Source organism: Solea senegalensis, linkage group LG11 (assembly GCF_019176455.1).
Source record: "Solea senegalensis isolate Sse05_10M linkage group LG11, IFAPA_SoseM_1, whole genome shotgun sequence".
Classification (NCBI taxonomy): Eukaryota; Metazoa; Chordata; class Actinopteri; order Pleuronectiformes; family Soleidae; genus Solea; species Solea senegalensis.
In genome coordinates this window covers 13,930,305-13,957,987 of record NC_058031.1, presented here as the reverse complement: position 1 = coordinate 13,957,987, position 27,683 = coordinate 13,930,305, and the positions used below count along the sequence as shown (strand labels likewise).

Below are 27,683 nucleotides of genomic sequence, written 5' to 3'. Positions count from 1 at the left end.
AAATTCATGTGCAGCTCAGTGGAGTGCACTTCACTGTGACGGCAGCATATTTGGTTTACACTGAGCTTTTATTTGAAGTTATGGGTCAGTGGCGCTCTCTTTGACTCCTCGGTCTGCCCATTCACAGTATTTAGCAGTGAAATTTAAGACGTTGCCTTAAGACATTAGTAATTACGTCAGTGTTCAAAGCAAACTCATAAACTAGAATTTCCACTTTAAGGTTGGATGCCTCCGTCAACCACATCACAGCGCAGATTACGTTTATCTTGCAGGGGGTGATGTCATACGAAGCATGAAGTAAAACTGACCAGCAAACTCTTACCAGTTAATCTTGGAGCCTGTGGAAATGTTTGTAGAGAATTTCTACTTAAGGCATTCTGTAGGTCATAAGTTATTGAGGCAAAACACTGCACACAGTTCCTCTTTTAGGCCAAGGTAACATTTTCATCAAACACAGCTGTCACAAGGCCACATGGTACGAGTGGGATTAAATGGGTTAAGGGAAAGATGAGCCATTAATGCAAAGATAATATTTTTTCAACTCATGCACATGAAGTGGCTACAAAGGGCACAGTGTTCTGCTGAGAGTGAGGATGAGCATTCAGTTCATTCTCCCTCTTATTCCATTATACATGTATTAACCCAGGTTTGTTTGAAGTGCAGCTCTGCCGAAAACTCAAGCCCCTCTTCAGACAGAAGGAAGGTCACTGACCCTAAATCACTGGGTTTCAAAGCCTCCTTGAGTTAAACTTCTGAGTTTGTACCACTCCATAACTGTCCTTTTCTGAAAGTAACAAGCTACTTGTAATTTTTGCCCCGTGTGGGACTAAAGGGACATTTGACACTGAGACCCTGTTCAGACCTAGTATTAAGTGTATTCATTTCTAATCATATGTGGTCACAGGAGATGTGTCATTTAAATGCAAGGTGTGAACAGTCCTACATAATGCTCTCTGCATGCGATTGGGCCAAACAGACGTCCACATGATCTAAGTCACACCATTAATACAACGCAGCTCCGCTGCTGTGATGTTTGCGGAGAAGTGAAAGAAGGTGAGATTTCTGCTTCTGTATAAACCCTGTGCAAAACCGTGTGTGCGTTTGAACAGAGACTGAACCAACCCGTCGTATCAATCTTATAAAAACACTTGCTTCTTGTCTTACCTATTGACATCCAGTAGATCTGCCGTGGTGGCACACCCTCTGGAGGGTTACACTTAAGGACAATTGGATCTCCCTCTTTCACAACCAGAGGCTCGATATCCTCCTTTGGAAACTTAGGGAGACCTAATGAAAACACGGGCATCAGAGGAAATGTAAAGATGTGAATAATTAGTCCGCAAAACATCACGTAACAGCTTTCTGCATACATTAAGTGTTACTTACTAGGAACCATTAATTCAAGTTCTTCCGTTATAGCAGTGCCCAGCTTATTAGAGGCGTAGCATCTGTATTTACCCTGAAACAGGTTCAGGTTCTTATTTTGAAGCACTAAATTTCCACCTGTGCTGTCTGACTTGCTGGTTGCGATGTGTGGTGGGGTAAAGTCTTTGCCATCTTTTGTCCATCTGTATCTGTTGAAGCAAAACAGACAATACGTTTCTATTCAACAAAGTGATCAAAGGTTGGGCATCTGCTCCCCCCCCTCCCCTTCTTCTCCTTTAAATATTGGGGTTAGAGATGATGATGATGCCACTTACTCTGGTGGTGGGTTGCCCTTAGCATCACATCTGATGGTGACCAAGTTGTCAAAAGGAAGGACAATGATAGGACCTGATGTGTGGGTTATTATGGTTGGAGGCTGCTCCACTGTAATATGAACACACACGAATTACACTTTGTTTCAAAAAGACAACCAGTCAGCATCTTGGCAGCGTTTTGTGCCAACACTGCGGCATAATGTGGACAAATAAGGTGCCTTAGATCTAGAGTGAACTAAAAAAGTAGACCTGGACTCAAAGGCAAAGCATTTACTTAAACATTTTCCATATTTGAAAACATGTACTAACAAGCACTGCCTACCTTCTAGGGGGATACTGAGGCCTGCCACTCTGGAGGTCAAGGCCATAAGCAGAGCAAACTGCAGTCTCCCTACCAAACTCATTCCCCTCCACTGGTTACTGGAGACAGACGAGATCAGCAAAACGATGATGATCAGCTGGCGTCACTTTGAACTGCTGCGGACTGCTGACCTGGGAGAGTCAGACAGAGTTTGAAATGTGTTATTTATAGGTTCAATAATTTCACTTACAATCCAGTTGTTTGATATAGGACCTCATAGAATGTCAGGATGGTAGTTGCTTGACTCTAAATGGGCTGCAGTGTGTCACATTAAGCATTGTAATGTTTGTGAGGTGACACTTAGGACAACCGGGAGGCAAATGCATATAAGTACGATCTGACAGCACAAAACCCCCCTTAAATGTAGAGCAGTGGTTTTTTCTAAAGACAAATCTTCACTTGTTTTTTTCAGTTCCACTCAAATATGCTGTGTCTCAGGGTAAAAAAGATTGTCCTCCATAAAGATCTGCAAGAACATGTAGGTTAGGTTAGTTACCTACAGGGCATTTTGAAGTCAAAGGCACAACATAGAGTGGAGAATGTAAGCAGAAGGATGAATGCCTTCAAAATACATTTAAAAGTCATTAAAATTGCTATATTGGGTGTGGCTTGAAAAAAATTCAATAACAACATTGACATACAATCTTCAGTTTAAGGTTTTTCACTCAGAGACAAACCCTAATCTTTAATTATCTAACATGCTATGATTGAAAAATAGCAATGCTGAAGGATTTAAAACGTTTTTATTGTGAAAATGTTTGTGCCATATCACCCAGGCAGCCCTTTTATTATGTAATCTCAGCCATTTGCACCTTTCAAATTAAAAGTTCTTTAAAAAAAATATTTGAAAAGCTCTGTAAAAAGGCCCTCATTAAAGAATCTGTAACATTACCCAGTGAGGACACAAACCATTCCGAGTAAGCTGTTGTCTGTCATTGTGGTGTCGCAGCACAGCACAGCACAGCACAGCACTTGACAGGAGATTACACCTTAAACTGTGATGCTTGAGTGGTGGCACTGGATGGCATGCTTAGAGCTGCCACCAAATCTGAGCGGCTGTCTGCTAGACTGTCGCTAGTTCCAAGATGGCAGACTATAAATTGGCGTAAGCCCATCTGTATTTCCCAGCTTTGTTTGCAAGCGGGTGAATCGATGAAAGAAACACTAGCGATGCCAAATGGGTTCATCCTGCAGAAGGAAAAGCTATGCTGCTTAAAAAATGACTGAGTGCTGCTCAACAAGGTTGGTGAGAAAGGTTAACGTGGTAATTGTTGCAAACTCAATTCAGGATTAAGTTTTGCTTGATTATAAAAGCGATTGAACAAATTGTTTGACGGTGGCAAAGTAGTACGTGCAGTAGGAACTTTGGGGGAATTGGACTGAAAGTACACACAGCTGTTTGAATGTTTGTACCAGTGGAGTAAACATGGACCTTCATGTCATGTTGTAATGAAGCAGCTTTCATTCTTGGTCTGATGCCAGTGTATGATGTTTTTCCACATAAAGAGGAAGACATGGACAGAAATTTGCAATGGCAACAATCATCAACCGTACTACTAAAGTGTAATTAATGATTAACTTAATGATAGTGCTATGATTAAGGTCACAGGCAGAAAACAGCAGGAGTACTTGTTCACTGACGGGCCCACACTCCTTCACTGACATGAGGAGTGAGACCTCTCGTTCAGATTTACTCTACGTTGATCCTGACAACACAGAAATAACAAACATGGGCAACTTTTATTCTTGGTCTGTTGCTATTGTATGATGTGTTTTTTTCCACACAGACAGATATTTGCAATGACAACCTACTACAAAAGCCCGATTAATAATTAACTTAGTGATTTGATTAAAGTCACAGACAGAAAACTTCCGGAGTACTTGTTAGCCGACAGGCCTTCACTGATATGAGGAGTGAGACCTTTTGTCCAGATTTACTGTCCATTGATAACGTTGACAACAGAGAATATATAACAAACACAGGCAGCTTTCATTCTTGTGTAGAAAAACCCACTCAGAGAACCTTGTGAGTTAGGCACTTTACTAAGCTGTGTGCACACGTGGAGACCTGCAGATGTGCCACTATAATGACAAAACAAACAAAGCCTACACAGCCTGTTCTAAAGGCAAAAACCTCAGAGCGTAAAACGGGGTGGAGTTCCTATGTAAACACAAAACAAAGCATTTGTTTTGGAAACCAAGGGATCTATTACCTGAACACATGGCAGATCACAGCCACAGATCTGCTGGGATTAGGTTTTCTAAGCCAAGAGTTAGCCACAGCATGAAGAGTGTGACTACTACACAACTAATCCAAGCCAAACCCCACTTTATACAATCATTTCTTTCACTTCAAACCTCTTACAGTCTCCTTCAGACCCACCTTCACAGAGCATTCTACTCAAACACAGATCCAGTACGTATGAGAGGAATCCTCCCTCAGGGACAACTAACATCAAACTTTGAATTAAGTTTCCAGTACTCACTCTTTTTTGAGTCATTCTACATCTTAGGTCCACCACAGCTGCACTACAGACCCCAGAGGAAAAAGCACAGGACATCAAAGAATCATTCCAACATCTCTCTCTGAACCTTCTCTGTCATGTCCTTCCCTCCTCCTCCTCCTCCTCCTCCACCTCTCACTGCTGCTCTCCTGGTGCACAGACACGCCTCTCTGCCCGCCCTTCCACTCAAGCAGCTAAAGAAGCATAGGAGACTCACTGAAGTGACATATGTCACCAAAGCCTCTCTCTGGGCAAAGGCGCTCTGTAAGTCTGTGACAATGAGAGGGACAAAGCCGGCACTGCAGGGCTTCTCTGTGAGCATTAAAGAATGGGTGGAGAGGAAGTACAGCTTGCCTCCCTCCTCTCGCTCTCTCTCTCTCCCTTTCTCACCCTTTTTTCCCTTGATTCCTCCATCCTGCCTTCAACGACCTATGCACACCCATTTACACCCATGCTCTGTCTCAGTGCTTTTAATGCAATGTGTCCTAGCTTCGCTGAAAAGGGAAAGGAGTCATCTTGTCTCAGGAAAGTGGGGCCTTTGTGGAAGTGCAGTGCTCCAGGGTATTGATATACAGTAGACAGAGGGATGTGGGGAACGAGCCTGACATAGACATGATGTTGATTATAGAGGGATTTTGATTCTGATTATCTTTCTTCCTTTTACATTTTCTTATCCGAGTATATTTAAAGAACAATTCCATTCAATCTGTGTTCTGTCTGAGGCATCAACTTTTGCACTATGGGTAGCATGGCAGACCCAGGAGTCAGTGGTCTTCAGTTTGTTTCCATATCTGTACTTTATTGAACATATACATAATGAATAGATCAGTGGAGAAAGCAATGCTCACTGTGGCCAGAAGAGTCATCCTTTGCCTCCATTATTAGACATTCATACTATATTGCATAAACACCTGGTTTTAGTCCGAAAACACCTGGTTTTAGTCAGAAATCTGTTCTATGACATTTTTAAAATGACACTAAATGGGGACTTTAATGATTTTGATTTGGTCTTGATACCATTTTTTTTTTTTAACTTAGACAAAGTATTAGAGCGATTGAGAGATGAAAAAACTCCAACAAAAACAATTCTATTATACAGTAAAACAATTTTAACATAGTACGGCTAAAAAAGGAAAGTGTCACCCATAAATATATATCATTAAAATTAAAATTAGGTCAAAGAATAATATATATATCTATACATATATATGAATATATATTATATTATTATATATATACATATATATATATTGTTTTATTAAATAAATTAAACTGACACTAACTGGGTAGCTTAAGTTGACATGTTCTTATTTTTGAGTCGTGACTAACTCAAATATTCAATTCAGCCTGAAGCCCGAGAGTGGCTGTGTGCCATTACGCAGTCTGTTGTTGGCAACACTTCAAATGGATCTCGTCCACGTTTAAGAGGGGAGGTCTTATTTCAACACAAAGCAAGACGCCTTCTAGGAAAAGCATAACGGATGTGCTGCATGTTCACTAGGAGCTTGACATGCAACGGAGACATGGGGCCGTGTGCACAAAACGATTAATGTAAATCAAAAATCAACAGCTGTAGCATGTTCAAACGTGTCCAAAATGTCATTGAATTTAGTTAGGCCTAAGTTAATGGACACATTTAATCACCTGGTTGTGTTTTGTGAGAAGCAGCACAAGCTGAGTTAGATCTAAAAAGAAGGACAATAAATAACATTGTATGTTATAAGTAAGTATATAATAATTTAAAACTTACAATATTCAACATTAAGAGAGAACATACTGACATACAAAGCTGGACATCCCAAGTTGATTGTGCTTACCTATAAAATGTGTATTAAATTTTATATAAAATAACATATACTTTGAGAATTATCGCTTTAAATTTGAATCTCCCCACACTGTTAAATGTGATTTTAATGGAGAGCTCATCGTTTCATAAAATGAATGGTAATGTTTAGAGAAATGACAGAATAAGCTGTGAATTTCAACCTCTCCACATCTCACTCCTGATTCAGTAAAGAAGGCTGCCCTGCCCCGTACGTATTTGTCATTTCACATTTCCTCCTTTGCCTCTGGTGCTCTCGGATAATTATAAGACGTTTACTTCTGTCTGTCAGTCTGTCTGTACACAAAGCTCTGGAATACACTGTAATTACAACATAGCTTACAAGAAATGTACAAAACCCTTGCTGCAACATGATTGCCGGGTTAAGATTATACATGTGCGTGTTAATTTCGGCGCCAAAATGAAATATGTATGTCCGTGAGCCTTGCCAATACAACGAAGACAGCAACAATAACCATCAAAACCATGCTTCACTGGCGAAGCCAAAAGTGTCATGTTGTTATCTGCAGAAGATAACGCTTCTTTACTTTTAAGGCCACTGAGGCGTCACATGATGCTTTACTATCTCCCAACATCTTGCTTGTGGATCTGATAAACTGTAATTATATACAGCAGATACCTATCTAGTACTTTGGTTACATAATGTACAACAATAGTTTCACAAATTTCCTTTGTAAATGCATTAATGTATAATGCAGAGGGTGCAACCTACTCTATGTCAAAGCCTTTCGTAACCTTAAACCAGACTAAAAACGAAACGTGTGAAGTTGGCTAAATATGTCGAAGCCTTTTTTTTTTATTTTAGGATTAAGTCCACAGCAAAATCTTGAACAGCAGACCAATTAACACTTGCGTTTAATCACGTGTATAATTAAAGACGTAATGGAAGGAAACGGGGACACACCTAGCCTACAGGTTTACAACAGTTACAACAGCAGCCGATGTTGTGGTCTATTATGTCGTTGCAAGCGGTTTAGAAATGACAAAGGAGACAAATTCAGACGAACACATGTGTGCATACAACGTACACCTGCACGCCCCAGAAGAAAGACGACAAACTTTGCTGTCAACGTCGACAATGACAGAAATGATTGAGAGGATTTCTGGCATTCACATACAGTGAGTGTGCTGACTCTATGAGATGTGTTATTTAGGGTCACGTTCTTAAAGTGTCACACACACAAAAATGATGGCAAAGGATTATGCCGGGGTGAAGCTGCAAACGTGGACAAAAACTCAGACGTCATGAAGCTCACAGTGTTTTTTGGCTTAATCTAAAAAGTTCGATGACAGCACGACCACAACCACGAAACCTCCAAACCACATGTTACAGAGCTGTGGCTGTGTTAACATTCATTCACAACACTGGCTACATGTGAGAATGTGTGGCACAGATTATTCTGATTTTGAGTACATTATTGCACAATATCTTCCTCTTTATTAACTCAGTGATTGTCCTGTTTATCAGACGATGAGGTTTGTTCGAAGACAAAAACACGTGCACTGAGGAATCTATCAGGGTTTATCAATCAGTTACAGTTACCCAGAAAAACAAGGAAAGGATAAACAAATAAACAAAACAAATATTTTAAATATGTGCCCTGACTGAGTTTGTCTCTGTATCAGTGGGCGGAGAAACATCACCTGTACACAGTGAGATTTCCATTGTAAAATTCTTCGAATTCTCCTCAAAGGTTAAAGGTTGAAAAAAATCCTTACCATACCATATGAGCTTCGCAGCGTGTAGCTATGTTTGGCTCCCAACTCGTCACCATTTTAAGGTCATTAAGGTCCCAAAAGAACAACCGCCCTTACCTTAAAGGTCAGTGCGTCTTCTTTTTGTGTCGTATCTCGCGTGTCTCTGTTTTCAGTCTCAAATCAACAAACCAGTAATCATGTGAGGCTGGAATTCCCACGAACAGCTCTGTGACACACATGGAGCGCTTCCACATCAAACCTGTGCTTCCAGTATTATGTAAAGAGGCAGAAGCTCGGACTCGCTTTTACAAACAGGTTTAAAGTAAATTGTGTAGTAGCTTGTATTTCAAACATTCCAGTATAAACAATGGGAAGCTTAAGGCCAAATGTGTGGGGAAACAAAGACATGTCGATGCTTCTCTGGCTCTGTGTTTGTATTTTACACACCACTGTCATGTGCTTTATTTCACCAAAATATGAGGGTTATTTTGCACTTACTGCTAAAACTTCACCTTAACAAATTTCAAAGTGGCTAAACTCAAAGGAAACACAAGAACAACATGTGTTTCACACAAATTGTGTTTCAATAGGCCAACTTATGAATAGTTGCCATATAAACTTGCCATGTCTTGTCAAGCCTAGCATATACTCTCAGATTATTTGACATAACAACTAAGAGGCATTCCCTGTCTCAGTTGAAATGTTGCCAGTGAATCAACATACAAACATAACCATTTATTTGAACAAGAACAATGTTACACTTTGTTTCTCTGCCTCGTCTGTGGATTAATTGCCAGTAGGGCTACTGGTTTCCAGTTTGTTGGAGCTGTGGAGGTGCCAGCTTCTTCGATAGCACCCCCCCACCTCTTCCATTCCCCATTTTGTTTACTTCAAGACTTGAGATAAATGCGTGCTGACCACTTGGCTAACATTTGCAATTAGTCAAGAACTGTATTGTCTAAACATTGCCATGATAAATGGCAAATTGTTTCATATAACTTAAAGGGGGGAATCATATTGTACATTGCTAATGCCTGTAATCAATCCCAACAGCAGACTCATTGCTCGTTCCCTCACTTACTCATTAATGGTGAGATTGTAACTTTGGTCCTTTTGTTGTGGTGTTGCTCATTAAAGGGCTCCCAGTTCACTCAGGTGGGGTTTAAGTGGTTCCTGTGCTGGCACATTAAGGTTCACCGCTCTAAAGAACGACTATAGCCTGTCAAGCAAACTGCAAACACACTATTAAACCCGGACCTTCAAGTTGAATATTTTCCCTAAACAAACAAATTCCCTGTCCTTAACCACTCCGTTGGCCATTGTAGTTACAGCCATAAAACATTGTTCAGTACAAAAACTGGCTTTCTCTCTGATTGACACAGGCTATGACAAAAACAACACGAATCACCATAGAAACATCTCTCTAGAAAAAGTCAGAGACAGAGTGGCATTCAGGAGCTTAATCAGTTTGCCACAGCTGGCAGCATACGAGGAGACAGCATGGAGACATGCAGTCACACTCAACTTCCTCCTTGACAATGCAGAGGTCGTGCAAAGACCTCTCCACACCTTCCTTAACCCTCATGACATGAGCACTTTGTTCTTTGCCCTTGCAGAGAGGCAGAGGAGCGTGCAAAACTGCCCTCTGTGCTCCAAGATGAGCTGGTAATGAGTTTACAGGATAATCTTGACGGCCTAAAGAGGTTTAGTTTGGGTGGTGGAGTCTCACCAAATGGACGACATTTTGATTTAATTCTGTCATGCATTCCCGGAGTGTGTGTTTGTGTGGTATCACTTTATTGGAACATATCCAGAAATATGGCAAACATGTATGCAGTTTTAAAACAGTGTAATAGTGTCAAGTATTTAGTGTGACCTACCATTACACTTGCACAATAGCATGGGACTTTCTTAAAACTGTATTGGAACTGTAATTATTGTTATTGGTAAAACCTGACTGCGTTTGTCCTACTATTTCATGTCTAATGTGAACAAGGTTTATTATATATATTTATATATATATATATGTATATATATACACTGTGGCACACAATGTATTTGAACGTGAAAGGAACACTGCAGTGCTGACACAAAATACAGATTGAGCGTGTATTACGTTAATGCGTATCATTTTGTTATTATCTAATGGTTTCATTTTTTATCAGATGAGCACAAAAAAGATAACATGAAACAACATTTGGCCAAAAAACTGGTACCTTCGACCATTGGCTGCCATCATTTTTAAAAAGCCTTGTGTGTGTGTGTGGCGGGGCTGACACTCACAAACAGTCACAGGTGAGCTAATTGACACAGCTGAGGCTGCTTTGTAATCATCATGCTCTCACTATATATTCAGTCGCTTGCTGGACTCAAAAGGACTGACTGCTTAAGGGAAATGTAAGGGTTAGAGAGTTGATGGAAGTGTTGGGATATGTTATATTATTTTGTTTGAATCCGCACATGTATACATTTTATCTTATGCTGCAAACAACTGTGTCTACATCTGTGGCAAGAGAACTCACAATGAGACCTACCACACCCTGGTTCACACAGGATTCGTGTGCGTTGTGTCTTGCTCATGCCTGCAAACATATCTGCTGCGTTTCATGACCACATTTTCTGTTTTGAAGTTTTTAGATACAGGCGTTAGTGTCAACACTCTGCGCCGTAATGAAAATGCAGCGGGGCTGGGTCATAGAAGAACCCATACCAGTCAACCCCTAATGTATACTTGTATATCACTGTTAATTCATAGAAACATGAATGTTTGTTATTTGTCCACCAACTGTCTCAGTCTGTGCCAGTTCCCCTTCTGTGCTTTGTCACTGATTAAAGAGACAAACACTTTGTTTACTTTCGAACAACCGAGTCATCTTCAGTTTATTTTATTTAACGGTGATTTCCACCTGTTTATGTGCTAAGTACGGATCACCCATAAATACACACTGACGCTGACATAGTGCATGTGTCTCTTTAAATACAACATATGACATACAGTAGTGCATGTGCCTATTTGTGTGCAGCATTAGCAATAGAAATGTGAGACACTAGATGAGACACAGCGTTGGGTCTACTTTCAATATGCGGTTGTGAGTATTTAAATTCATTCTTATGAATAACAATGCCAATAGCCTCTTTGACCAAAATAAACAAACTACAATTTATTATCTGTAGCACATAGCAACTAAAAGCCAATTCATATATCCGAACATGATGGCTATATGTTTCCGTTTGATACTCTGTTCAAAGCTTTAATCATGAATCAATACACCTGTTAACACACTTCTCTCCTCATCTCATTGTTCCTCTCATTGTTAGTCTCCCATTGAGCTACAGAAACCTCCATGTACTGAATGACAAGTTGTGATAAGTGCCATTTTATGATGTTTGGAAATAACAGCTGTTGTTCAATCCAGGGGATTAACATTCATCTCCAAAGAGCTTAGACACTGAAAGTAATGAGGCCTCACATCAGGGAGAAACTTGTCTGATCTTGTGTCCAAACACACACACACACACCACTGTGAGCTCTCTCTCTCTCTCTCTGGCCCATGCCATCTTCCACCCTATCTTTCAAACACTAAAAACATAGTCCGTGGATGTTATTCCTCGAGCTTTACACTAAAAGCACAGAGAATACCACAGAGTGATTTTCTTGTCACTTTGAAAAAAAAACATATTTTGGGTCTTTGAGTCTTCAGCACCTGCAGCTATAGTTTGTTTTTTTCCTCAAACAAAGCAGAGAAGGATGAACTGTAATCTTTCCACTCTAACATCTGCTCCCACGGATGAAGGGAGTCTTAGCTAAATCCGTGCGCACTCTTTGTAGATTAAAAGTATGATATCTAATAAGTGGGGATGTGAATGCATAAGGGCTTGCATATCTTTAACAATTCCACTTGGAAGGAAAGGAAGTCAAGCTGTTACTTTACGGAAAGTTCTTTGTGAGAAAGTCATCAGAAAACCATTCACTTCACCTTCTCATGCTGAGCTGACACTATGTGAGTTTCTGCTGCAACATGTCAAGATAATAGAACTCATGAGTCACCTCATAATGTACAGTCAGAGCTATTACTCATCAACAGGCTCTCACGGAGAAGGACAACACTAAATCGGAGAAGTAGAACTGTCAAGTGAAGTGGACAAAACCCTTCAAATGATTCCTTTTAAGAGTTATTTATTGAGTCATAGTATCAAAACAAAGGTGTCAAACACATAAAAGAGAAACAGCGGATAAACTTTGACGTGATTGAGGCAGCTAAGTGATTTAATGTAGCTTCCTATTTCCTGCTTGTCTGAACCTCCAATACAACAAAGGTGTTTGGTAGGTCTAAATTATAATTATGATGGCTACTGTAGGAGCCTTGCCTCGCATTAGTCTGTGTGAGTAACACAGGCCCATGACAGGGGTATGCTTGTGAAAGTGTCAGGACCTTGCTTCATTTGCATATCTGGAGCACGATGAATGAAAGAGTTTGTTCTGGTCTGTGTGTCCAATTGAAAGGGTCCATTAAGGAGTGTTTTAGGATTTCCTCTGTGTTGGATCGGATGTTTGGGAGCTGGTCTATGGAGAAAAGTGCCAGAACGAAGAAAAGCTAAATGTTCTGAATGACATGATGTCCTGACTCAAACTGTATGCAGATGATGCACTCCTTGACATCTTTCAGTGTGCAAAAAAAAAAAAGGTGGGCCACATGACAAGTGGGCACACCAATCAGGTTGGGAAATGTTCCAACCAACACTGGACCAGTTGGCAGTCTGGAGTCGTAGTGGTTGGTCTCACATTCTGAGCCAAGTATCACCCAAAGGTTATTGACAGAAAGACAGAGGTTGCAATATCCCCCTGTTAACATTTAGTGTTAGGAGTGAGGCGTGGATGATTGTTAAGGCACTGTGGAAAGTGAAAGTTAGCGATGAAAGCTACGACCACAACATAACAAAAAAAAAAATCTCTCACTGTGAATAAGCAAGGTCGGAAACAACAGCACTTCAAGATGAGATTAGTACTAATACCACACTGTCATCAGATTCTCTTTTCACACTATGTGGATGTTAACATGTAACAAAAACCTTGTTGAAATGAAGTCAAAGATATACTTTTGAATATAACACCTAAACCAAGTTTAGACCTGTAATATTTTTGGTGATAAAGAACATAAGTAGTCTTAAATTCTCCCTAGGTCTTTACAGCTTTAGGGCTACGAGGTAAGATGTACTGTACGTGCAGTTAAGTGAACAAATATCAATATCAGAAAAAGATTGGTTGGTGTAGTAGTTAGCATTCCTGCCTTTGCAGCAAGATGAGGCCTTTCTTGCATGTTCTCCCCATGTGTGCATGGGTTTTCTCCAGGTCCTCCCACAGTCTAACCCCAGATTGGGGCAATTGGCAAATCACACTCTGGACGATGTGCTGATGTTAATCATTTTTGAAATGCCCCTGGTCTCTATCTGTCTTTATTTTCTCTCTCTGTAAATTTGATGTTTTGTTTGTAATCTGCTGAACTTGCATGTCTGTCCGTCCTGGGAGAGGGATCGCTCTGTGGCTCTTCCCGAGGTTTCTGCCATTTTTCCCCTGTACAAGGGGAGTTTTTGCAGAGTTTTTGCTCACTCGATTAGAAGTATACCAGGGCCTTTAAGGATAGAGGGTGTCACTTGCTGTACAGACTGTGAAGCCCTTCGAGGCAAACTGTGTTTATGATTGTTGGGCTACATAAATAAAATTGACTTGACTTGACTTGAACAAAAAAGACAAGTCTAAACAGTTTGGATGTCACAGCTCAACAAACAACATGACTTATCATCTTTAATCAAAGCTGACTAAAAGTTTGTTATGCTGTTCTGTCTAAGTCAAGCTGCTGAGTATGAACATACCAGAAATAAGCTACCAGGTACAGCACACTAAGCGATAGATGGACAATTTGGACAATCTGAAGACAATATATTTTTGGATTTTAGATGTGCAGTTTCATCTGACCAGGTTTATGACTTACACCTTGCCATAAAGTGGTACATCAAGTGTCTTGTATAGCTACTACTGTGAGCGAGACTGTGACCCCTGAAAGAACTCAAAGTGAGGGAGCATGTGAGAGACAAATACATACAGGAGATGAGGAGAGGGAGGTAGAGGGAGTTTTGGGGGGTTATGTCGATGGCACAGGAGAGAGAAATCCATGGGAATTGAACTCATTAGTATATGAATCACATTCCAGCAGCAAGAGAAGACAGACATTCAGTTCAGAGTCTATTGTCAGACCAACAGTAGCAGGTAAAGCAAAATCATTGCACCAAGTACAAGGGGCAAAGTTAATCCTCCCATAGTGTGCCACAAAAGTAGCACTAAAGACTTCACATAACCAAGGAAGATTCACCATGATAAAGATAAAACAACATGCATTACCATGACAAACACAAATTGATTTAAACAATCTTGTACAACACTTGCACAATGTGCTCAGTGCAGTCTGGAAAATAAAATGGAATGCTGTTCCAAATACAGGATGCGTTCTGTCAATCAAATCTCATCGTTTGTTTAGCCGAATAACTCAACGCGCAGCAAATAGCTCATGAATGATCAGTTGTGTATAATTTTTGGAAACTACAATTATTTTTTTAGTCGTTTTAAGTAAAATACTTCCACAGCTTAGATGTCCATCACACTGTGTGAAGTCAGTGGTCCAGCAGAGAGGGCAGGAGTAAGCGCAGCTTGGCTTTAGGTTCTCAGAACTTCTAGATTTGCTGTGAAAATGGAGAACACAAGCAAACTAAACCGTCCTCCGGAGCAGACAATCACAGCATGTGAAAAGTGACGTGTGGAAGTATTTCTCATTCTACACCAAAGATGAGAAAATAATGAAGAAATCTGCGGATTCACCTGTTAGCTTAGCTGTTAGCTCCACCCGAGTGAAGAGGCATCACAGTGCAATGACTGACAACCTTGATTGACTAACAGTAATGGTAATAATAACTAATGTTTTTTGATTGACAATTGTTCTATGTCTTTTCTCATGACGTCGCTGTGATAACAAACATGTTGTACTACTTTCTTCCATTTTACAGCCAAAATTATAAATAAAGAGCAGCCATAGATTAACAGTACAAATCCAGGCAACTATCTAATTTTGGGACGTGTAAAAGAAACAACATGGATTTTCAGTCATTAATCTTACAATTGTAAGGATATGCCATAGTTATTTTTTTCATATTTCAAAGACAAAACATACTTTGTATTATTCTGCAGCAACAAAGTACTGGAGTTATTCTGTAGATTTTACATGGACACATTTTTATTATAATGAATAAGAAATATGTAATCGTCACTTAATACAACAACACTGTAAACTGTAAATGTACATTTTTGATACTGTATTTAGCTGTTTTTTTGTTTCAATGAAGCTGAATAGGTGCAACTACATATAACTATTATTGTACTTTCATTGTGATGTTGCTATTTTTATCCTAGGCTCTTAATACTTCCACCATAGCTGCCCACTTACTGTATATGGTTTGGAAAATCCCCCTGGAAATGCTACACATCAGCCGCAGCACTGCAAGTGACATGTTTGAGTTTCTCATAAGTTGTTGTTGCTCATGTAGATACTCCTCAAAGCAGGGCAACGTGTATGAACACGGAAAACTATGCGTCACAGCAACATTCTTTACTATACTGTCAAACACGCGAGACATTGGCCTGTGTTTCCATACACACACTTGTGTCTACTGTACACTCAGGCTTAGCGTTGATGCCCTGATTTTTAAACTCACCTTAGCTGTTTCGTCTGCAGATACAGAACCAAAGCAAAACAGAACATAGTGATCATAGTGGTGAGAAATCAGCAGGAGGTGACCTCACACAGAGAGAATGTTTCAGGCCATCGTCTGGCGAGCGGGACATGCTGTCACTGACAACAAGGCAATGTGCTGTATTTGTCACAATTCAGTTCTGTGTCTGTCCCAAAGTGAATGCCTTGAAAGACAGCACTACTGAGTGCAGATGAATGCCGCAAGGAGTATTTCAAGTGCCAGTGGACCATGTTGTTCACTCACTGAGAGGAATGCAGCTTCTATTGTCAGTTTGAACTTGTGCAAATGCTCCTGAGAGTGCAGCATCGGGCTGAGGACAGCAGGGATGATTTCCCTCAAAAGCCAGATCTTCTTGCTGTCCTTGTGCTCATTGGAGAAACTTCAGTTGCACCAGTTCAGACAGGGTGCAAAGTTATTTGTGCCCCCCGTGTGAGGTGTTGATTTCACCAAGCAGTTGTTGGCTGGAGTGGTCATGACCTTTGCTCTCGGTTGTTAGGAACAGCCAGAGCCAAGCGGCAGAAAGCCAGACACCATGGTAACCAGGCTGCTGGTCTCTACACTGGAAAGATTTACGAAGGTCTTCTTCAAGACATTTCCTGTTTAATCCCTTGATGGCTGGATGTCTGATGCAAACTAATCTGTCAACAAATGTTTAAGAAGATGGATGGGACAGACGTGGTGAAGAAACAATCAGCGTCTGACAGTGACCCCTCTATTTAAAGCCACAGTGTTGACTGTGGTAAGTTCCTGTGTCAGTGGCTCCCGTAAATATTTCACAAGCATTCCAAACGCGGACTGCTCGTCCTCAGCGCACGGCAGTAAATTTCCCCACCAAATACACAAATCAGCGCTCAACTCGTTTAATGTCTTTTCCAGGGTCATTTACCAGTCTAAGTCAACCGAGCATCATTAAATTACTGAGATAGAGTTGTGCGTGTGTCCGTGTGTGTCCTTTTATGGCACAGACACAGGGAAACGAGTACACACACGAGCAGTCACGGAGGGATAGACCACGGGAACGTTGCGGTGGAGCCACCTGCCATTCCTTATCAAAGGTTAAAATTCTCTTTTTGTATTTTAGTTTGTCCATTTATTTTGTATGACAGCCAGTGCTGTTGTAATGGAGGGTTAGGTTTAAAAAAAAAAAAAAAACAGACGCAGCAAAGGCTGTTTTCAATTTGCACATCAATTAATTGACACATGTAAAGTCTCAATAAGGCTTCATGTTTGCAGCAGCTGTTATCTTGCATTCTCAAGAGCAGACTTGTTTATTCATGCAGATTATATTCTGATTATTGCGTATCTCTGGAAAAGCAAACACAATCACATTCTTTTCACATTCAATCCTTTCTGCAGTGGCGACGGGGATGCTGCTTGACTTGCCAACTACTTTAAAGCAATTGGCTTCCAACAGTTAAATGTGTCGTATTTTGTTAGAGAAATTAAGATAGTGTGCATATTCAGGTGAAACTTTACACTTAAGCCTCCGCTCTGCTTGAATGGACAGCAAAGAATTTTAAATAACTCAACATCTGTGTGTATGTTGGAACAATTTAACGCATTGCAGTCATGAAAACCGTTTGTCATTGCTTCGCTCGACGCAGGTTACGGCCACTCTGATTATGTGCATTGATCTTTATGACGATTTGGCACACCTCCCATCTGCTTTCTTATTAGTCAAATACCCAACCATCTCTGCCACATCAATGCATTTTTAACATTTACTCCTCGAGGATTTCGAGGTGAAAACCAATCAACATATTTAAGTGTTTGAAATCCTGTAAGAGTGGGAGACGTTCTTTGTGCCAACATGTAGCGGCTGCACGATAATAGCGTCATGATGTTTATTTTTAAACGAGTGGCAAGGAGATAAAACTCTTAGCCACACATCACTGATTAAGCGTCCGAAAAACTCACCCCGCTGCCTGGTAAAGCTCACACTGCACTGACTGTCCACAATGGATAACAATGAGCTGCACATTTGCTGACAGCAGCTAAACTTAAACTCCACTCTGTCACGACACATATGGCAGCAGTTCACATCCATCCCATGCATTTGACATGTACAGTGTATTACGTGAATGTTCTATATATATTACACGTCCATGAATCATAGTAATATTTAATTTCGGTAACGGAGGTGTTTTTCATCAGTTTACCACTGTTAAGTCAGGCTTCGAACTGGAGCTCCATCACTGACAGAATATTTAAAAAACTCTCCTGACAGCCTCCAATTATACAATCACCCAGGTTGCTGAGAGGTAATTATGTCGTCTCTTTCTCAGGAAGGCGAACCATGTAGGTGGAGACCATGCATGCCTGGCATGTGGCAACACATGCTGGATGTAACTGTCACAGGGTGAAATGGTGTAGAATCTCTGAAAAAGTAGCAGTAAGGGATTTACTGGGGCACTTTAATATTGATGTTTTCTCATTGTTAACCAATGGAGAGCTATTAGCCAAGGAAAGTTTTGATTTCCCTTTCACAGCATTGGGACATTTCCAGCGTGAATCCACTGCAATTTTCCAGTTAGACATACTAACAGGTGCTTTCAGGCAAACCACTCACCATCTCTGATATTTAGAATTCATTATATTCATCATATTTAGAAACAATAAAACGCTGGATGTAGAAGGTACATTTCAAAACAATCTGTGCAATCGAGAGAAAAACACATAAGCATGAGCTGAGCAACAGAGGATCATATTTTTTATAACCAGATGAAAGGTTTAAATCTCCAGCTAATCAGACAAGTGAAATAAAATCTTAGCCATAACTCAACTTGCAGCCCTTCTGAGACACCAAGCACAGATTTTCAACAATAAAGTGCTGAAGAGGAGGTGGACATGGTTGGCTGTCAAATGCAGCAGGAAGTGGAGGTGTGGAGATGGCTCATGAAAGCGGTATCATGTGAGTTGACACAGCTGTGCTCATTGGTAATTATGCTCTCCCATGATATGCAGAAGCCCGCTGGATCTCAGACGCCTGACTGCTGCACACTGATAGGACGTGCATACAAGACACATACATCCAAGAGGCCGGGGACACCAGTGCTGAACAACATTTATGTTGATTATGTGTGCGCAGCAGTTATAATAAAGTCTCTTGGGGCTGTGAGCAGCCTGTCTTATGTGTCTGTGGCGATGGGAAATCATTGCTACGACTGCTCTATTTAGTTTTAATACTGAATGAACAGATAAACATGGAAGGGATATATATTTATATGCTCAGATTTTTGCATAGATTGTTTGGCTCAATTCCCCCTTTCAGTCAACTAGTAAATGGTTCATCATTAGTGCTTGAAAATATCAATTGAAGCTGTACAATGAATACATAATGTCAAGAATTCATTAAAGTGAAGCAAAGGCTGAGGGAGCTTGTCATAGAGTCACTACATGCCATGAAATAATGCACCGTCTGGTGGGGATAATGTCTTAATTATCCTCACCATGCTTTAAAAAAACAAAAAAACAGCAACAACAGATTATTATGCTGTCCTCCCTTTAAAATCCCTTTAAAAGCCACACCTACAAACACATAAAGAGAAGAGCATGACATTGTGACATTGCAAACCATAGTCACAGCTCATGTGTGGGTAAGAAAACACCAAAGATCAACATAATGAATGTGAACAAGTAACAAGTAGAATTGTAATGACATGTTAGTGTTGAGGAAAAGAGCTAGATCGCGTACCCTATCTTTAATTAGACCCTATAACTCTAATAGTTCATGAGGACCAAAAGACCAATCTTCATGAATTAGGGCGTCCAAATCATCTATGCATGGTACTGATTGTTTTACCAGCATTCACTTTCATTAACTGCACGTCGCTCTCATTTGAGACTGTGAAGGGGAGAGTCACAGAGCACACCACGCCTGACTGAACACAAAACTGGAAGTGTGTCAGATTTAAATTAAAAGCTGACCTGTTTCCCATGTACCAACTTAAATTAATTTAATGAAGCCTCACCCAGCATCACCGCAGGGAGCGCAGGCCCCAGGATTTCCCAGTTTACCGCGTTTCATTTGAGTTGGGTCACACAAAGAAAGAGATTCGACCCACTTCACTGTGACAAAGCTGCTGTGGAGGCTTGAATAGGCAGTAATAAGAGGAACGAGCGTGGCCGATGCTGTGGGCAACTCAACTGCCACTGCTCCCCTATAGTGGCCACAGATGCAGGCACAGACATGAAAAGACGTGGTCTCTCGTGATGAACAGATAAAGGAAAAGATTCCTGACTTTTGTTGTATGGAACCAGTGAGTTTACTATGATTTTAGAGCTAAATCGCCTCTGATCATCATAAAACTAAACACAAATACTTTAAATAATTGTAAATGTATCGATAAATGTCTCACATTAGATGATTGCATTTAGAAGATGTTATTAAGGAACATCAAAAGGGAAATATTTAGAACATTTTGACATTTTTTAAATTGTCCTACAGTGCTATAATAGTGTCTCTATGTTGCCTTTAGATAGAGATTTGTCTCTCAGTTTCAAAGACAAAAAGAAACCCTACTTAAACTACTGCCTGTGCAGAAAGCTCAATGTTTATTCTTTGTGCTGTATAACATAAAGCTGCCTCAAGGTAAACTCACTTTTAAAACTCACCCATGAGACGATCAAGTAGAGTGATGAAGACAATCGAGGTTCCCCTGAAGAGACACTTTCACAGAGATGAAGACTTTTAGTCCTGACAGTGTGGCAAACCTCACATCTCCTTCAAGAAAACAAGCCAAGTGCATCACCGTCTTTCTTCTCTTTTCTTCTCTTACCTCAGTGTGCCGCCCAGCGTGCCAAATTCTTTGACTGACGGCCAAAAGTGCGCAGTCAACAACTGCAACTCTGACTCAAGTCTCCACAAGGTTGTCCCTCTATTTTGAAAGCGACACAGGTCAAAGGGCGCGCAGTAACTCTGACGACTGGGTGTGTGGAATGACTGCTGTCATGGACTATAACCGGCATGCAGCCAGCTCGCACATTAACGTGGGGGGGAAATGTTTCCCTCCGCGTGCTCGTGCGTCTCAACTGTCATTCAAGGTGAAGTCATCACTTGTCGCCCCCATTCATAATCCTAACACAGTACACGTGTGGGGCTGCTTCTGATGACCAACACGGATGCATGTAAACATAGTCACTTGCCTTTTTCTATGATGGCTCTTTCTTCTGCTTCGGATGTAAATGTGTCTATTATTTATATAGCATCTCATCTATTGTTTTCCTCTCACATGAAAAGGCTGATGCAGTAAACAGCTGTAGCAAATATTACATACATTGCATTCATGATATGCACATAGAGAGATTGAGTGGAGGTGGAAAAAAGGATATAAAAGCATGCTGGTATGAGTTTATACCCACGTATATCTGCTCTTAGAGGTGACAAGCACAATTAGCACTTGACCAGAATAAAACAACATTGTGGGTTGTTTTTCTACTGTATAGCGCTGTTGAAACATCCTGTCACCTGGAGTGTCTGGAGGAATGTGGAGTCCAGCTATGTGGAGAGAGAGCATTCTTGGAGAAAAATCCAGCACAAACAATCTTTCACATACGTACAGCACTGAGTAATGCCAGGCTGTGCTCACTTAATCTTATAAAAACATCTTCAGCTTTACACGTGTAAGACGAAGATGAAATAGGGCTGAAATTATGACATTTTTTTTTTTCTATTAGCAATTAATAATTTAAGTCATTCCTTAAGTAAGTAACTGGACTTGTGCAATGAATTCATACATCTGTTGAGCATCTGTTGCCCCGTGTCCTTTGTTTATAACTGTTGCTGACTTTGCTGTGCACATACTGGAAACACAGTCAACAAAGCAAAAGTACGTCGATCCTTGCTGTAATCAGAGAATCAAATCTCAACAACACAAAAACACACACACACACACACACCTTCAACTAAATACAGGTGTTGGAGTATACATTTGGGATTTTACCTTTTGAGCACACCATGTCACTTGGTAAGGCCCCTTAAATATATGCTGCCAAAACAAGAATGCAAAATAACAAGTACACAAACACACACTTATGGCTTATTCTTCTGACACTGCACTTCCATTCATTTGGACACCCTTAAAAAAAGCTTACCCTAACCATAACCAGTTAATACCTAACCCTAGCCTGCCTCATTAGGACCAGGTTTTGGTCTCCATAGCCCCCTTTTCCAACAACATTTCCAGGAACATTTATTACCAGGAACTTATTTACCTGGGAAAAAAAATGATTTCCCGCTAATATGTGTGGTTTATGTTTCTACCACCTCAGTCATTCATGTTGCCGAATCAAAAGAGACAGTAAATACGCTCAAAATAGCCTGGACCTCATCATCCGTCCACTTGTCCTACGACCTTTTCTTTTGCTCCATATTTTTGAAATGACTGAGTTCTTCTTTCTTCTTCTTCGTCTTCTTTTAAAGGTCTTGTTAAAGGTGGGTTGCAGCCACACTGGCTTAAACGGCTGCAAAATGTGTTCCACCAATCAGCTTTCCTGATACCTGGTTACAAGAGTTCCTAGTAATCTATAAAGTCCCTAATCACAAGCAGGTACTTCTTTTTCACTTCCCCCATGTAATTTTAAGTGGAAACGCACCAAGGTTTTTCAAAATCCCGGGTAAATGAGAAAATGTCCTGTGGTGGAAACGGGGCACAAGAGAACTACTGGTCCTGACAAGGTCAGTGTTAATGCTAGAAAAGGTCCAATAGAAATAATGGATACACACCATAATCAAATTGAAGTCCTTAATGTACAAGAAAATCTTCCACACTATGTGGACATGTTTTTAAATACGCCGAAAAGCCCTGATGAAACTTTTGAGTTAATAAATAAATATAAAAACTGAACAAGGCCATGAAAAATTGCCCCCTCTCACGAGGTCTCGACATTATTGTAAGGCTGCAATAAAAAAAAAACAACTCTTGTTCCAATTACCATTTGAACCAGCAGTGAACACATTATGTGCCTCGACCAGTGCCCTCCTTGCACAACAGTTCACACATTTACACCCATTATAAATCCATTGTGCTGTGCTGACCTATAATCTCTCTGGCTCAAAGCGCTTCATTGCTGTTTAAGTGAAATCTGTGCAGTAGTTGATGATTCACATCCTTGACAGTAGATTATTTTTAGGCAAAAAAAAATTCCCAATGGTAGTTCACATTGACCCCTGTCCTATTTCTTTTCTCTTTTTTTTAGCAACAGACAAAACATGCGAAAGATATACCACAGAGGAAAGAGTGGAGAAAATGTAGTTACCATGGTGATGGATGTATATTTCACGGGCACCAGGTCTTTCCTCATGCAGTCTAACAATGCCCCCTAGTGACATCTTAGATGGCCTCGCAAACAAGGATAGCTGTGAAATCATCCACAGCATTTTTCACAGCTTTACTCCAAGAAGTTCAGGAAGCTGGAAATGATTTACAGTAACTACTCGTTATTTTCACTTTCAATACAACATCATTTGACATTATCTGTATACAGGGAGGCCGGGAAATATGCGTTGACTGATAAATCTGAATGTATGTCCAACTTTTTTTTGTCACAAACAAAGTTTGCATATCACAAGGATATGCAGAGGATAGACTCTGCGTTGGTGCATTTGAGCGTGAAACAGGATTTCTACCGGCGGCAGTGATTTGTCCCCGACTCTACGTCTGTGATGTGTGGAGGTTAGTTTTAAGGGAGCTTCTAATGCAGGGTACTCTAGAGGTTTTTTTGTCTTTTATATGGTCAGCCCATGGCCAAGGGGAAAGGAACTGGGCTCATGATGGAAGTTTGCTGGTTCAATCCTGGTATAGACCAAGGGATGTGGTGCCCATGAGCTTCTTCTTCTTCTTTTCCTTTCGGCTGCTCCCTTCAGGGGTCGCCGAAATCCCCCATTGCTGCCCTGGTGCAGAAAAGTGCTGCCCACAGCTCCTGTGCATGGCTTGTGTGTATTCGCCGCACTGGTGTGTAGTAAGAATGGTTTAAATGCAGAGGTCAAATTCACTATTACTAATCTAATTCTACTTCTACAACTCTAGAACTCTTGTTGAAATTATGTGCAATTTCAACAATATTGTGCAATATTTTGCAAAAGTTTACCATTGCACAATTTACAGATCACAGTGGATCTACAAAGGCTCAAAACATTGAGTCACAGGTATCTGAAACTGACAAATATATTATATAATATATAATATTATTTATACATACATATATATATATATATATATATATATATATATATATATATATATATATATATATACAATTTATTTTCACATTATGAGCAGACTTTCACCATAATGTGAAATTTTAACAAATTTACCCAGCCTGGACCCTTGGACTGGAAGCACAACATGCTTCCTGTGGTGCCCACGCTGTTTAAATAATAAATAATAATATATCAGTTTACTGAATGTACTGATCTAGCAGATTAAACTGAGACTTCATCACTATCTTGTAAGCAGCGAGTGGCTGCCACATTATCATATATTTTCAGGACCATGGCTCCCTTGTGACTTGTTAAGAAAGCAGCATATTATCAAACCTGTGACACTTTGGCAAGCTACAGTTAATTTTGAGTGCTATGTTTCAACCTGCCCCAGAAAACATCCCGGTACACAATTTGAAATCTTTGGCAGCGTGTTGCCTAACGCCCCTAAATTGTGTTTGCTTGTGTTTTAATTTGCCACTGACCTTCAAATAATTAGAGCAAAATGTGAACAAGGCAGAGAAGGCATGAAAGAGGAGGGGAAGCAAATATCAGTACTGATGTGGAACACAACTGGCAGGGAAAGAAACTTCCCCTATTCAAATTAAACATGAATTTTAGCCCATGCAATTCATACAATGGTTTCTGCACAGGTTATTTCGCCATTTCTTTGGAATTGAAGTGACACTTCCATGATTACCCATAGTAGAAGGCTGAACTGCTCACTGTATGAAATCATCCAATTATACATTTCTTTGTATTGAAGCCCAGCGTGTGGGCACACTGACCGGAAGATGTTAGGGATCTGTCCCTACACCCAATCCTTTCAGCACAGTATTCAATATCTATCTACCATGCACAGCCCAGGTGTCCTTTGCACTGTCTCAAAACACCAACCTCGCTTTTAAGTGTCAGATTCATAAAAGAGCTCCAGAATGGAAGAAAGGAGTGAGCACCAAAAAAGAAGCTAATGCTTTGTGGAGCAATTCTCTTTCTGAAGGAGAATGCTTCACAGAATACTGAACATGTGTCTGGTATCGCACCATAGTGCTGTAGAGTTTTTTTTGTTGTTGTTGTTTTTTTTTATGGTCAAAGGAATTCTCTCAATTCTCTCACATTTTGCCACATGACAACAGTATAGAAATGAAATGGGCACAAAATAGAGACGTACTTGGAATCAAAGCCGACTAACCTCATTTAACGCCTCAAGACCCAGAGGTGTGAACGTGTGTCTGTGTGTGTGTGTGAGACTGTATCAGTGTTGCGGTGGAATAAAAGAGGTCTAGCTTACTTGTAATCTAAATCTAAAAACAATATAAACCAGTCCTGGTGTTTGTATACATGCATACGACTCAGACATGCAGAACAACAAAATGACTTTATCCAAACTCATACAAAAAGCATTCACCAATGATTATATGCTGTCACCGTTGCTTTAATTCTGCTTTGTTCAAATTCCTCAAAACTCTGTGCACCATATCTTCCAATTAACACCTCACCTTACCTTTGAATAACAGCACAAAGTTTCTTGAGTCTTTGTTTGTTATCTAAACATTGTGCAGCAGTTTGCAAAAAAGTTTCAAAAATCTAATGTAAAATGCCGATTAATGAATACAAACTCACTTAATGAATCTCATTGAATAGATTTCCTGTTTTGCGTGTCACTGCGGTGACCATTAAAGGATCCTTTATGTTAATGAAGGCATTTGAATAATTCATGTGTTTGACATCCTGAATGCTATGATACGCAACTAACAGATGTGCTCGCCCCTAATCATGGAATGATCGTCCGTAAAGATTCATGACGCAAGCACATGTTCAGTCATGTGGAAACGTTGTTTACACTATTTCTGCATCGTTCTACGTCGACAATGTTCATGTCAACACAACGGCAGCGTGTGAGCGCTCTTGAGGTAGACTGTGCGCTTGCGTTTTCTGGAGAATACTGTTTTGGATTTGTGTGTAGCACAAACCTCTTTCCAAGTCAGAAGAGATGTTTTTTTTGTCTTTAAACGCAAGCTTATAATGCCGGTGGTCGTTAATGTATGTTAAATTCTGGGGAATCACTGTGAGGCATTGACCAGTAAAGAGAGTCAACATTCATTAAAGAAGAGGCTATTGAAAATCCATACAACAGTCAGCACCTTGGACCTATACCCCAATCACCTGGATAGATCTTTTTTCATTGAACACTTGAGAATAGTGTGCCAAAACAAATGCCGGCAGCTTTGTGTACACATGATGTGTGTTTAAATGCACGCGCCTTCTCTGGAGTATGGGATAAATCCACCCCCCCCTAGTGTTTGTTTCATTATACTGCCATGTTCACTTACATGTCAGACTCTAATTCTCTCATTGTGGAGGACTCCGCTTGACTCCGTTGGCTTTGTTTTCTCATGAAGGAATGTTTTATTCACCCTTAGTGCTCGCGTGGCGCAGATCTCTGCCGCAGGTGCACCCATGGTCATTTGCTGTGGGAATAATACACAACTCCTTATGTGGACATCCTGGTGTGTGTGTGTGTGTGTGTGTGTGTGTAACAATAACCATCCACTCTCCCACCTACAGTCAATTTAGAATATCCAACATGTAAACTCCATGCAGAAAGAAAGAGTTCCAACCACTACAACTGTGTGGCCTTACATGTAAGTTGACATTTAATAATAAAAAAATGGTTAATTGGTTCAGTTCCTCTTCTTCTTTTTTAATATGTTAGGTTTAAAGTTGTAAGTAAATATTGGCTCTGTCCTGCCAAACTCTGTTCTCCACAAATGTTTAATAGAATACAATATGGTATTACAGCCAACAAAGACTGTGTGAACAGAGTCCCGCTGCTTCGAGCAGAGAGAAATTGCTAGGCCCGTGTAAGGTAGGTCTGACCTTGTAGGTCCAGTGGTTTTATCGATTACAGATGTCAGACAAAATAATACTGGCCAGCGGAACCAACCTCCTGAAACAACACACTGACTCGTATGCCTGCATGCACACGACACACACAGGTTTGGGCAGCTATTGTTTTGCGGACACTGCACTGTCTTCCATTCCTTTGGGCAACCTAAAAAAAAGTGGCATCGCTAACCTCAACTTAAGCACACTCCCAAATGTAATCCTACACGTAACCAGTTCCTCAGAATTTAGGTTCTGCCTTATTGTGACAGGTTTTGGACCACTGGTCCTGACATGGTCAGTGATAATGGCCGATAAAGTCAAAATACACAAATACACACACACGCACACAATGGGGAGCTGGTGAAATAGGAGGTAAAATATTTATAAGTAATGAATATTCAGCTGAGAGTACTTTTGCATCATCCCCCACAACAGTTTTACAGTTTAAATATTTATAGCTGCCTAAACAAATAGAACAGCCACAAATCCTGAACATAGGGGTGTCTAGGTGAGCATAAACAAGAGGTACACGAGGCTTGTCGGTCTCTATGGATATGAAGGAGTTTGAAAGAGCTTAAAGCATCATTTAAATCTGTAGGTAAAGCATCTCTGAATATGACAAGAGGACAGACTTGTCGTATGAAAATTCACATCATGTCACAGGTTTCTGCTATTGAACAATCTCCTC

At 40.4% G+C, this 27,683-nt stretch overlaps 1 protein-coding gene across 3 annotated transcripts in view; it reads right to left on the bottom strand.

Moving 5' to 3' along the window:
- The window catches only part of LOC122776961 (neural cell adhesion molecule L1-like protein), a 46,793-nt gene extending 26,130 nt beyond the window's left edge, over positions 1 to 20,663 (bottom strand). For all 3 annotated transcript variants that reach the window (XM_044037802.1, XM_044037803.1, XM_044037804.1), the window contains exons 1-5: positions 20,521 to 20,663; positions 2,023 to 2,192; positions 1,701 to 1,809; positions 1,387 to 1,574; positions 1,165 to 1,287 (exon numbers count right to left, since the gene is read on the bottom strand). In XM_044037802.1, coding sequence (XP_043893737.1) covers positions 1,165 to 1,287; positions 1,387 to 1,574; positions 1,701 to 1,809; positions 2,023 to 2,104 — 502 coding nt within the window. In that variant the 5' untranslated portion in view covers positions 2,105 to 2,192; positions 20,521 to 20,663. The remainder of the gene's footprint in view (positions 1 to 1,164; positions 1,288 to 1,386; positions 1,575 to 1,700; positions 1,810 to 2,022; positions 2,193 to 20,520) is intronic.
- Between the last annotated feature and the right edge of the window lie 7,020 nt (positions 20,664 to 27,683).